The sequence below is a fragment of the Neopelma chrysocephalum genome, unplaced genomic scaffold (genome assembly GCF_003984885.1).
Source record: "Neopelma chrysocephalum unplaced genomic scaffold, ASM398488v2 Primary Assembly neopelma1_71, whole genome shotgun sequence".
Taxonomy (NCBI): domain Eukaryota; kingdom Metazoa; phylum Chordata; class Aves; order Passeriformes; family Pipridae; genus Neopelma; species Neopelma chrysocephalum.
This window is the reverse complement of record NW_020897731.1, coordinates 4,285,497-4,297,341: the sequence shown is the minus strand read 5'-3', so window position 1 is coordinate 4,297,341 and position 11,845 is coordinate 4,285,497. Positions and strand designations below refer to the sequence as shown.

General features: G+C 39.2%; 1 protein-coding gene across 1 annotated transcript in view; it reads right to left on the bottom strand.

The window, feature by feature from the left end:
• Window positions 1–1,694: 1,694 nt before the first annotated feature.
• Window positions 1,695–11,845, bottom strand: part of STX18 (syntaxin 18) — a 59,538-nt gene continuing 49,387 nt past the window's right edge. Inside the window, exons 7-11 of the mRNA XM_027686680.1 lie at window positions 10,847–10,935; window positions 4,711–4,769; window positions 3,968–4,037; window positions 3,307–3,387; window positions 1,695–1,939 (exon numbers count right to left, since the gene is read on the bottom strand). Coding sequence (XP_027542481.1) covers window positions 1,844–1,939; window positions 3,307–3,387; window positions 3,968–4,037; window positions 4,711–4,769; window positions 10,847–10,935 — 395 coding nt within the window. The 3' untranslated portion in view covers window positions 1,695–1,843. The remainder of the gene's footprint in view (window positions 1,940–3,306; window positions 3,388–3,967; window positions 4,038–4,710; window positions 4,770–10,846; window positions 10,936–11,845) is intronic.

Genomic DNA, 11,845 nt, shown 5'->3' with positions numbered 1-11,845 from the left:
TAGCGTATTAGATACCACAACTGGCTGTTTTGAAGCTACATGTGAAACAGAGTGAAGAGTAGAACTGTTTGTGTATGGCTTGGGAGGGGAAAAGACGTAGAAGAATATAGTATTGTGGATGCACGTTAAAGTTCCATTGTAATTACAAACTTACCTATTCTTTGTGTGAAATCATGTTTTCATTTTTATTATAAATCTTAAATATACATTACAAAAAGACATTATTAATTTAACATACAAAATAAGTGTGTGAAGCATCTAGGCAAGCAAGTCACCTTTTTGTTCATGTTACTTGAATGGGACAAGGGGTAGTGGACATGTCAAAAGTTCCTTTTTTTTTTTTGGTAGAGTCTATTAAAAAATTGAAAGGGAAACATCAGTATGGGCTGTTTCTCAAGATCAGTAGTAGAACAAACATGGCCAGCTCTACTTCTGTTTCTCTCCAGCAGAATTGCTTTATCAAAGCCTTTCATTCCAATACAGTAAAAATAACCATTACGACTCAATGCTCAAGGCTTGATAACGAAATGTGCATCACACAGTGCAGCTGTAAAAGGCTGTTAATATATTAAGTCATCATGGTATGTGGAATGCATCAAAAGCAATAAATCATGTGCCAGTTTTTTTCTTTGCATTTAAAAATATCAAGCTTATGTTAAGATCTTCAACACATACCATGTTTGCAATTTTTAACAGGCACCTGCTTTATTGAATGTAATTAATTCACATGTAACTTTTGACATTTTCACTCTGTGCAGAGTAAAGAATAAGAATGATGCTGCTTGTTGCATATAATGTATAGAAATATACATTTCAGAAGAGATATGAAACCACACACATTTCATCCCAACGTATTTACAGAGGACATTCAGATTTTACAGGATGGAAAGATCTGTTCCCCAAGACTGTCCTACATAGAAATGATTCATGATACATCTCCTCCCCTTAAATTTAGGACAATAAAAATTTTAATGCACAAGTAAATACTGATGAGAAACAACTTCTTTTTCTCCTCGTAACAACAAACAATAAAAATTAGTAAGCCTTACAATCTAGGAGAAGCAGATTGCTTATGCTTCTTGAAGTCAAAACCATTTTTCCTCTGATTTAATAGGAGGGAGTTTATTGATTCTTATGTACAGTTGGTTTTGAGGTATTTTTTTTTTTAGTTAACAAACTGCTCCCAGTTTTAGTACTTGGACTTTTAATATTGTCTATCCTTCGGCTTTGTTCCAGCATCCCAGAACATCTGTTTCACTGCACAATCTGTCTATGTTGTATTCTCTCTTTTCACCTAGAAGTAAAGCTCTTTAGTTGACTCCTTATCATTATTGCTACTAAAAAATGAAGCTGATTTCTCAGTCAAGTAGTTTCAAAGGATTAGAAGTAGAGGTCATAGATGTGCAAAGTGATCACTGTGTACTGAAGTGGTAAATAAACACCTGAGACAGTGTAGACACTTTTGCACAGTAACACTTCTCTCTCGCTCTGGGATGGGAGCTGGACTTTCAACATCACAGGTGCGTGGCTGTGACAAAACCAGTATTGTTATTTTTTTCTTCCATTAGCTCTGCTCCAGCTTGTAGCTTTCTTCCCAGCCCTTTTAAAGAGTGTTCTCTGAAGGATTAAGCGTGGTTTTATATTTGACAAACGGATTTAAAATGAAGGCTATTAGTTCCCTCTGCACTAATGGATATATGCACACACTTATTTATTGGAAAATATTTCCATCACAGAGGTATGAAAAAATGCATAAAATATGTAGGTATGCCATATACCCAACTCCATTGGAAAAAAAGTCAAAAGTTTTACAAACAAAGCATGTAGACAATAGTATGTTTAATTAATTATCATACCAGTCCAGGAAAAGCAAGGAAAATGAACACATCACAAGGAAGAATAGGATCCACACTCTAAATCCAGCATTGTTTTTGATGGCCTGTGAGGAAAAGGTTATCCCTGTTACCATCACCAGTAAACACACAGAATTTCAACAATAGCAACCCAGGATGCCTGTTAGGGGCATCACCCTTCCCTCCCACGTGACAAGTAACCATGGTGGTAGTGGATCAAGTGTTGGACTTAATGATCTCAGAGGTCCTTTCCAACCTGGCTGATTCTATGATTCTATGATAAGTAACATAATTTGCCCTTAATTTCAGGTAAATACAGGTCAGATAGGCTGTACCTCTTTAGATTTATCAGTGAAGTCGCACTCAAAATTTTCAAACCAGACATTTAAGGAAGAAAAAAGAAAATCCCAAGATCCCATGCAATGGAACTCAAAACATTAAGAACTACATCAAAAAGTACATGCTTCTAGATTGGTGTCAAGTTCCAAAAGTGAAATTCCATCTTTCTAATAAACATCTGAGTTAAACAAATGAAAAACCACCAAAACCAAACAAAAAACCCCCTGACACCTATGGAGGTTGATATAGCACAGTGAGTGCTCTCACAGCAAGTATTTTTCTAGGGTTCTTCTTCCCAAAATTGAGACCAGCATGTACCAGGGGACCTGGTTTTCACTCTCATTTTCAGATTTACAGATGGAAGATTTTTTTTTTACATGGTAGAAACATCAACGTGAGTGACAAAGTTTTGTATTTAGCACCTTTTGCTAGTTTCTCAGTGTGGTTTAGGAAACTTAGTTCTACCTAAAAATGTGAAAAATGAAGCAAAAATAACTTCAGTTCTTGCCACATTTGATGCACTTTTCAGGAGAGCAGAGCAGTAAATAACATCCTTGAGATACCTTTTCTGTGTGCTCTCAGGAGGGCCATTTACTCAATAGCCTAATTTAGGAACTCTCTTTTTATTGAAATCTCAGTTACTGAAAGAAAACATCCTTTCCTTCTAATTAGTAAGACAGTGGAAGAGATTTTTTACTAGGAACATGTGAGAAGTGTTCAGGATTGCAGAGTCTCTTCTGCTAATGCTTAGCATTTAACTCTAGTTTCAACCATTTCAGCACTGTCTTTTATTGTAGTCTGCAATTTCTGCCCCCTCCCCAGCTTTTTTTTAAAACCAACTTCACAGGTGCTTAAATGCAAGCCAAGTGACCTTCATATTTAAAAAATTGATGAGGCCAAGTAGATTTCTGCAGACCTGTGAGCTATTCAGATCATAGTTAGAACTAATGAGAACCTCAGCTAACTTGAACAGTTTTCCCAAACCCATGTCCTGACACCCCAGCACCCACTGCACCGGTCCTGTGGGGGAGCTCTCACGTGCTGTTTAAAGCAACACTTGGGAAAAACTGCAAGTTAATAGAAACGAGTTTAAAACACAACTTCAAGACATTACCTCTCTTATGTCTTCATTGCCTTCTTTGATATTCTCTGTTGCACCCACAACTAATTGATGGATATTGTCAATATCAGTTTCCTGTTTAAAAAAAGAAATAAAACTGAGAAACAGTAATGAAAGTTAGGAAAAAACCACTTCCAAGCACTTGGAGAACAAGCAGAACTCAAAAATAAAATCAAATCTGGTATTACTAAAATCTTTGTTTCATTGATGCAAAGGTATAGAGTAATTACAATTAAGTTGCAATTTCTTTATCTGTGATTTTATGAGCCTGAATGGAGACCACCAAGATCAACAGGAAGTCTCCCATTTATCCAGAATCAAGTTTAACCTGTCTGATATTTCCCAGCTCTTTTGGAAGAGGTGGCAGCACTTCCAGAAAGGATATTATTAAATAACACATTTAACAGAACACCAGTTCTGAGGCAGAGGAATCATCCTAACACATGTTGTGTTTTCCATTCCCGGTACATACTAATAAGTAACAACAGTGAATATCTTGATTTTGAATTTGAAAAACAAACAAAAATCTCTTCCTTCACATTTGCACCAAAGATTCATTAATCTTATGTTTACACATTGCAGGCAAGCAAGAGCAAAATAGTCTCAAGAAAATCTTCAAGCTTTATTTGCTGCTGCAGTATTAAAATACACTAACCTGTTGCAAGACTTTCTCAGTGAATATCTCTTGTAATCTGGAGATTTCCACCACTTTTCCTTCAATTTGTCTTGGCAAAGAAGAGAAATACTCCATTAGAAACTAAGTGCAAACGTGTTGCTGTTGCAGATTCAGACTCTCCAGCCCAGTAAGTGGCTGTTCAGGAGGCCACTGTTTTGTCAGCCGTCAGTGGGGCAGCACTAGTCTGTGATCAGGGCTCAGACGTTCCTGGTTGGAAAACAACCAGCCCATAGAGAAGCCCTGGAAAAGGCATCACCCAGCAGCGCTCAGCGAGCTGCCTTCACTGCCAGGGGTTCACCTGTCTCCCTTCTTCTGTCTCACATAACAACATCCATGGTGGGCACTAAGCAGTTGATTTTGACATATCCTCTTCATATGCTACTATGAGCTGTGGCACCTCCCCCACTGCTGTCTGTGTATGCAGTGAACCACAGGATATGAGTGGAAAACTTAGTATTTTAAAACTTCGGTAAGGGAGAATGTAAACCTTCCAAATTTAACCAGTACTATTCTGGATAGTTTGTGTGACCCTCAGAATCATTCTTTACTCTGTGGGACAGCACACAGCACCTTTCCTGGGCACTCCTGTTTCATGCCACCTCCTCCCACACCACTCCAGTTGGTGCAGGCAGGTGTCCTGCAGCCAGTACACTGCATGTGGGTGTTGTCCAGGACATGGGACCAGCACGTGCCCCAGTCTGCTGAGTAACAGAAAATTGTACCTGACTTCATCGAAGAGATTGTTCATTTCACCAACAAGTCTCTGGTTTTCCTGTTCAAACTGGAAAAAGGGAGGAAATGACACGCATGAGTTCACATGCCTGGACTTGGGGACCTTTCTTAATGCCCACAGCGATCAACCAACTCCCACCCTTTCCTTGCCATCCATTACAGTATGTCTCAACTAAAACAATCTTAAAGTTACTCAAGTTACTTTGCAGTAAGGAATGATATACTAGATGAATCTGTCCTTCCTATATTATTTTAGAAATTTTAGTGGAGAAATCTTTCATGCTTGTGAAAGCATGTGATTCTCTTCATGCCATCTTTGCGCTGTCCTTCACATTCATGTACTGCCGGTGGAATGAATTTAGGAGCCTTTAGATTTTGCTGCAGTATGAAATACTTTACAAATGCATTGGCTTTAGTTATTCCAAAAGTGCTCTTTCAATTAAAACTCATGAGTATTTAATGAAACATTTAAATATATTGTTAGCACTGCATTTGTCAAATAGAAGGCTTTATGCAGGAAAATAAGCTTTGGCTTTTCAAGCGTACACGACTCTCAGATAATTTGGGACTTGTTACAGAACAAGTGACCATGCAGCAACTATGATGACAAGATTTGCGGAAACAAAATCTGCACAGCCATAATACTGGAGAGAAGGGTCTCCCATGTCTTAGTGGATCTTACTGGAAACCACGTGATGAGGGCTCCCACACTGCCACTGTCCCCCACACTTTGTGCAGTAATATTTTTCATCTTGCTTCAGGCCCATCAGAGCCTCAGAGAAACAGTACCTGACTCTCTGTAAGCAGCATATTAAATGTCAACCTGCATGCCTTAAGGTGAAGTTGTTACTGCTAAAAATCAGAAATTTGTACATTTAATCTCACTGAAGCAAGTGTTAAATGACAGGTATGAGTTCGAAGAAGGGTAACAGTGAATCTCATAAAGTTTAGTTTTCTGACATGGGCAATTTACGTCATGAAGTATAAAGAAAAATTACTTATTTCTTTAACATACAGATTTCTTTTTGTACTAGAGGTCACTGTCTACCTGATTGGCAAGTATAGCTTTCTCTCTTTGGCTAAAGGATTCCAGAGAGTCTAAGAGGAGGGTTATTGGGCACTGTCACCTTCACTGTGGGGTAGAGGCCTCAGGGAAGGTGTCCAGCCCCATGAGGTGAGGGGGAACAGAGCAACATACTGCACAGTTCCCTGAAGTCCCACTGATTTCCACTCTAAAGATCCAATGGTTTTGTTAAATAAGAAAATATCAGTGTTGCAAGTCACTGCTGTCTGTAGTGACTCTGCCTACAGAGCAGACCATTTGTTAAAATATAATTGCCTAAAATACAGTGATATTTACTTCACAGCGGTAGATGGCTAAAGGTGTTTCATCACTGCACTCCTTTATGTTCACACCATTGTATGGCTGGTTTTGGTAGAGTCACCTCACAACAAAGCCAAGGAACAGAGCAGTGAAACAGAGCCATGAGATCCAGCACTACGATGACTGGTTGCTCCTTGAGTGACTAAGTGGGGCCACGAAGCTGTAATTGTTTTTCTGACTTCTGTAAGGATAAGTATTTCTGTAAAATATTCAGCATCAGAAATTCCCTATTTTGCTGCCTTAGTAAAACTGAGATTACAACTAATTTAGAAGACAAATTTTAATAAAGAAACAGTGAATGATTTTAATCCCTTACAAATAGCACAAATCCACTTGAGAAAGTATTCTTTAAAAAGTCCCTTTGATACTTAAAACCCTCCACTGGCACAGATTACCTTCTAAACTAATAAATTATCTTTGCAACTTGAAATCATAGCTGATGAAGCACTTGGCACAGACAGCAGTTAAGATATGCTAAAACAGTCAATTGAACAAAGGGTTAGAGCACTGAACACATCATATACCAGTGTGTCACAAAGGGATTTACATGATGGGAACCCAAAACCAAGCTCTAGCAGTCAGTATAGCTCAAAGATTTATGGCTTATTGAAGTAGCCTCTTTTATGACAGTTCCTGAATTTAAGACATAACCAACCAAAAAAAGATAGAAGTAGATATTTTCACAACTCTAAACGTCAGAGCCAGATTTTCCCCCAGTCAATGCAACCAGAAGATATCTGCTCACAGTAACTATAAAAACCCTTAATACACCTGTACTCAGAGTTATAAACTGAAATTTATTGTGCAAATCATGCAATAACCTACAAACATTTTGAACAATGTCAGGCTCTCTCCTGAGGATAAAATACTGATAGAAATTGCTGCTCTAGCAATATAAGAGGGCTTTAATTCATTATTTTATCTACAGGAAGGATCACAGAACCATGACTGAGATTTGTTAAGTATGATTTGACACAAAATATCCCAGCTTAAAACCAACACAGCAGTTGTGTAACCTACCCTCCTTATAGAACCGTTTAGGATAGGAAAGACCTTTGAGATCAAGTCCAATTATTAAGCCAGCACTGCCAAGGCCACCACTAAACCATGTCCCTAAGTGCCACGTCTACATGTCTTTTAAATCCCTCCAGGGATGGTGACTCCACCACTTCCCTGGGCAGCCTGTTCCAGTGCTTGACAACTCTTTCAGTGAAGAAATTTTTCCTAAGATCCAATCTAAACTTCCCCTGGGGCAACTTGAGGGCATTTTATCTTGTCCTGTCACTTGTTACCTGGGAGAAGAGACCGACCCCCACTTGGATACAACCTCCTTTCAGGGAGTTGTAGAGAATGATAAGGTCTCCCTTGAGTCTCCTTTTCTCCAGGTTAAATACCCCTGCTCCCTCAGCCTCTCCTTATAGGACTTGTGCTCCAGATGCTTCACCAGCTCCATTGCCCTTCTCTGGACATGCTCCAGCACCTCAATATCCTTCTTGCAGTGAAGGGCCCAAAACCGAACACAGGATTGAAGATCTTTTTCCAATGGGCAGTCTTCCAGTCACTCTGACCCCAACCTGTAGCACTGCCTGGGGTTGTTGTAACCCAAGGGCAGGACCTGGCACTTGGCCTTGTTGAACCTCATACAATTGGCATCAGCCCATCAATCCAGCCTGTCCAGATCCCTCTGCAGAGCCTTCCTGCCCTCCAGCAGATCAACACTCCCACCCAACTTGGTGTCATCTGCAAACTGACAGAGGGTGCACTCAGTCCCCTTGTCCACATCATTGATAAAGATATTAAACAGGATTGGCCCCAGTACTGAGCCCTGGGGGACACCACTGGTGACTGGCCACCAGCTGGATTTAACTGCATTCACCACCACTCTCTGGGCCTGGACATCTGACCGTTTTTACCCAGAGAAGAGTGCACCTGTCCAAGCCATGAGCAGCCAGTTTCTCCAGGAGAACGCTGTGGGAAGTGGTGTCAAAGGCTTTACTAAGGTCCAGGTAGACACACCCACAGCCTTTACCTCATCCACTAAGTGAATCACCTTGTCTTAGAAGGAGATCAAGTTGGTCAAGCAGGACCCACCTTTCATGAATCAATGTTGGCCGGGCCTAATCCCCTGGTTGTCCTGCAAGTGCTGCATGATGTCACTCAAGATGATCTGTTCCATGACCTTCCCCAGCACTGAGGTAAGGTTGACAGTGCTGTAGTTCCCCAGATCCTCATTCTAGCCCTTCTGGGCTGATGGGTGTCATGTCTGGTGACCTCCAGTCAACTGGGACCCCTCCAGTTATCCAGGACTGCTGGTAAATGATGCAAAGTGCCTCAGTGAGCACTTGAGCCAGCATCCTCAGTACCCTTGGGTGGATCCTACTCAAACCCATAGACTTGTGTGTGTCTAAGTGGCAAAGCAGGTCCACTGATCATTTCCCCTTGGATTATGAGAGCTTCATTCTGCTCCCTGTCCCTGTCATCCAGCTCAGGGGGCTGGGTACCTGAGAACAACTGGTCTTACTATTAAAGACTGAGGCAAAGAAGATATTAGGTACCTCAGCCTTGTCCTCAGCCTTTGATACTGTCTCCCCTTGCATCCAGGAATGGATGGAGATTCTCCTTAGCCCTCCTTTTGTTGCCAATACATTTCTAAAAACATCTTTTTATTGTCTTCTACTGCAGTAGCCAGATTAAGTTCTAGGTGGGCTTTGGCCCTTCTGATTTTCTCCCTGCATAACATTAACCTGTCCCTGCATAACTTTAACCTCTCCCTGCATAACCTAAAGGATTTAGCTGAGCAATGAAAAAACCAATGTGCATTCAAATGCTCAAATTATATCCTAGTTACACCTACATCTAGTTATACCTTGGACACAGATTTACCTGAAAATCAGAATAACGGATCTAGTGAATTTAAAGTCTTTTAGGAATGAAATTATATAGAATCCAACTTTTACTAATAAAGGTCAGCTCTTAGCTGTACGACTCCTCAAAAAGGCACTGAAAGAGCACCTTTGCTGTGGAATAGTCACCACATACATCCCTAGTGTTTGTAATTCAGCTAATTGTTCTTAAAACAAACCAAAACAACAACCCTAGGAAAAAAAAAATCTGTCCACAGAACAGAGAGGTGGCTTGTGCAGCTCTGAGCATCTACATATTGTGGCAGCATTTACATATTACAAAAATATACAACTCTGTTTATAGTTTGTCAACTCCTATACTACGTATTCAAAGCCAACAGTAAAAACCTACCTGACAAGAAATGACCCTCACTGGGGAAGGCTGTTCTGGTGAGAGGAGGGTGTTGTAGTGGTACCTCCCTTTGTATGCTTTTTTCAATTCTACTTCTTTACTATCAGTACTAACCCCCAAGTAGTGCCTAATAAGCAGTTTCAGATTGGAGATTTTAGGAGTCCAAAAATCCTTCAAATCATTAAACTATGAACACAGATTTTCCCCTTCTCTGCAGCCTTACTCTGAAAAGTAAAAAGGTACGATAGGATTTCATGAAAAAGAAATGTATTTATTCCCAAAATACCATGACAAGGGATGTAACATGTTTAAAACTTAATTACAGTGTGAGGCCTATAAAACACAACCCCCATTTAGCAGTCAGTCAGAGCCATCACCTTTAATGCTCATTTCCCCCGTTCCTCTGGAAGCAAGGGGGCTAATAGGATTCTGACTAAAAATAGGAGAATAAAAATATGCAAAGAATTCTCTTTAATAAGAAAACAGAAAGCAGGAGCGAGCCTTCAGATTTTAGACTGGCACTCAAGAACAATATGAGAGCATACATAGCAGCCTCTGAAAAACCTTTTCTCTTTAGCAAACCAAACCATAATTCCATGCAACTTACTCATCTCTGACTGGAAGGGTGATGCATATCATGTCTGGGAACACTTCTAATAACTGCCAAGGAAACTTCATAAACTCATTCTGCATCAGCCCTTTCCGTTAGTGAAGCTCACTGTTCTGAAATCCGCACAGCTACTGACTGAAATCTTTTTTTTCTTACTTTATAATAAACTCAAGGCAATGTGTGCTTATGTAGAAAGGTTTTCTAAGAATTTTGAGCTATGTTCAAAATGATACATTTTAGGAATAATCAAAAAATCTGACAAGTTGTCAGCAACCATGCCTTTGTCAGAAATTTTCTACTTTATCAGTTCAACTGTAAGCAGAATTGGATCAATCAATACATAAACATGCTGATAACAGGGAAATGCAAAAAAGTTAAAATTCACAAAATTCTGTTGTGACAGATATCTATTCCTTCTGATCTTGATAATAAGAAAATAAAAAGAAATAAAATGAAGTATAACTTCATAGCTATACTTAAATAGTAAAACTGCTTAAGTTGTGCCCTAAAAACCATCTGAGAAAAAAAGGGTCAACATTTTATTCTTTCAGAAGTTTCATAATGCTTCTTCTGATGTTGCCTTGACTTCTATTATTTCCTGACTAAAAAAAAAGCAACTAAGGATTGTTACTTTAAAAAAGCAATTTTAATTACAATTGCTGAAAATTAGTTGTACTAATTTCATGTCTCCATGGAAATATTTTGTATCAATGTTAAATATTAGTTGCTACTAGAAGAACCAGGAGGACACATGCAAAAGATGTATCTTGTTATGGCATTATTCTGCATAAAATGAATGCTAAAAATTAATTTTTAACACATATGAATACAGCAGAAAATACAAAAAAACAGATAATAAGACACAAGATAAACTTACCATTTGTATTTCTTCAGGTGACAGCTCATCTTCTCCTTTGCCATCCCCCCATAATCCAAGGTTACTTTGGGCATCAGGCAGATTCCTGTCTGTAAAAGAACCACCAAACACCTGAGACAATACAGGACACTGAACAGTAAAGTGAAAATAACTTTTCAGCCATGTTAGACTGCTGATGAAATTGTTGTATCTCCTTTGTCAGTAACTGAGATTCACTCTACATTTACAGCATGAAGTTACATTGACAACCTTTAACGTCCAAACTGGGCCAAAAGCCTACATGCATGTTTAATTTTGTGAACTACAAGGAGTCGCACTAACATACTGACAGTGAAAGATGTAAAACAACTCACAATGCACTAAGAGTTTTTAGGGCACAAAATACTGTAGCAGTTGTCTTTCAGCAGACAAAACCACACAATTTTCAAAATAACAGTCTATATGCAAGTCTATTATCTTCCAATGAGACTTGACAGTACCACCAGCTACTCATTCCAAAAACTAGAAATAGAATTTCAAAGATAATTTGTGCAAAGTTCACAGGACAAACTCTATCTCCTCATGCTGTTCAAACTTCCTGTTACAGCTCAAATCCCACGCCACACTGTGCAAGGGGTCTTCCTGCATATAACAGGAATCAGCTCCAATCCCACAAATTAACCACAACACATCAAAGCTGCTTTATATATTTGAGTAGTACTTCCCCTTTGATTAAAGCTAATCATCTGCATAAATCTTTGCAGGAGTCGGGCATAAAAGATCTTGAATGGCTATTTCTGGGATATTCCCTTCTGGAAGATTTAATTTTAGGCTTAATTATATACTTCTGATTATAGACAAAGAAGTTAGAATGGGGAAGAAAAGAAACTATGCTAGAGGAATCTACTGTTTCTGAAGCTGTTTTAGCATCAGTGTTTAAAAACCTCACAATAAGATTGCAGCCTTGAGAAGGCCTCTGTTCTCTCCAGTGGCTGTGACATTTTTAAAAAACTCAGAGAT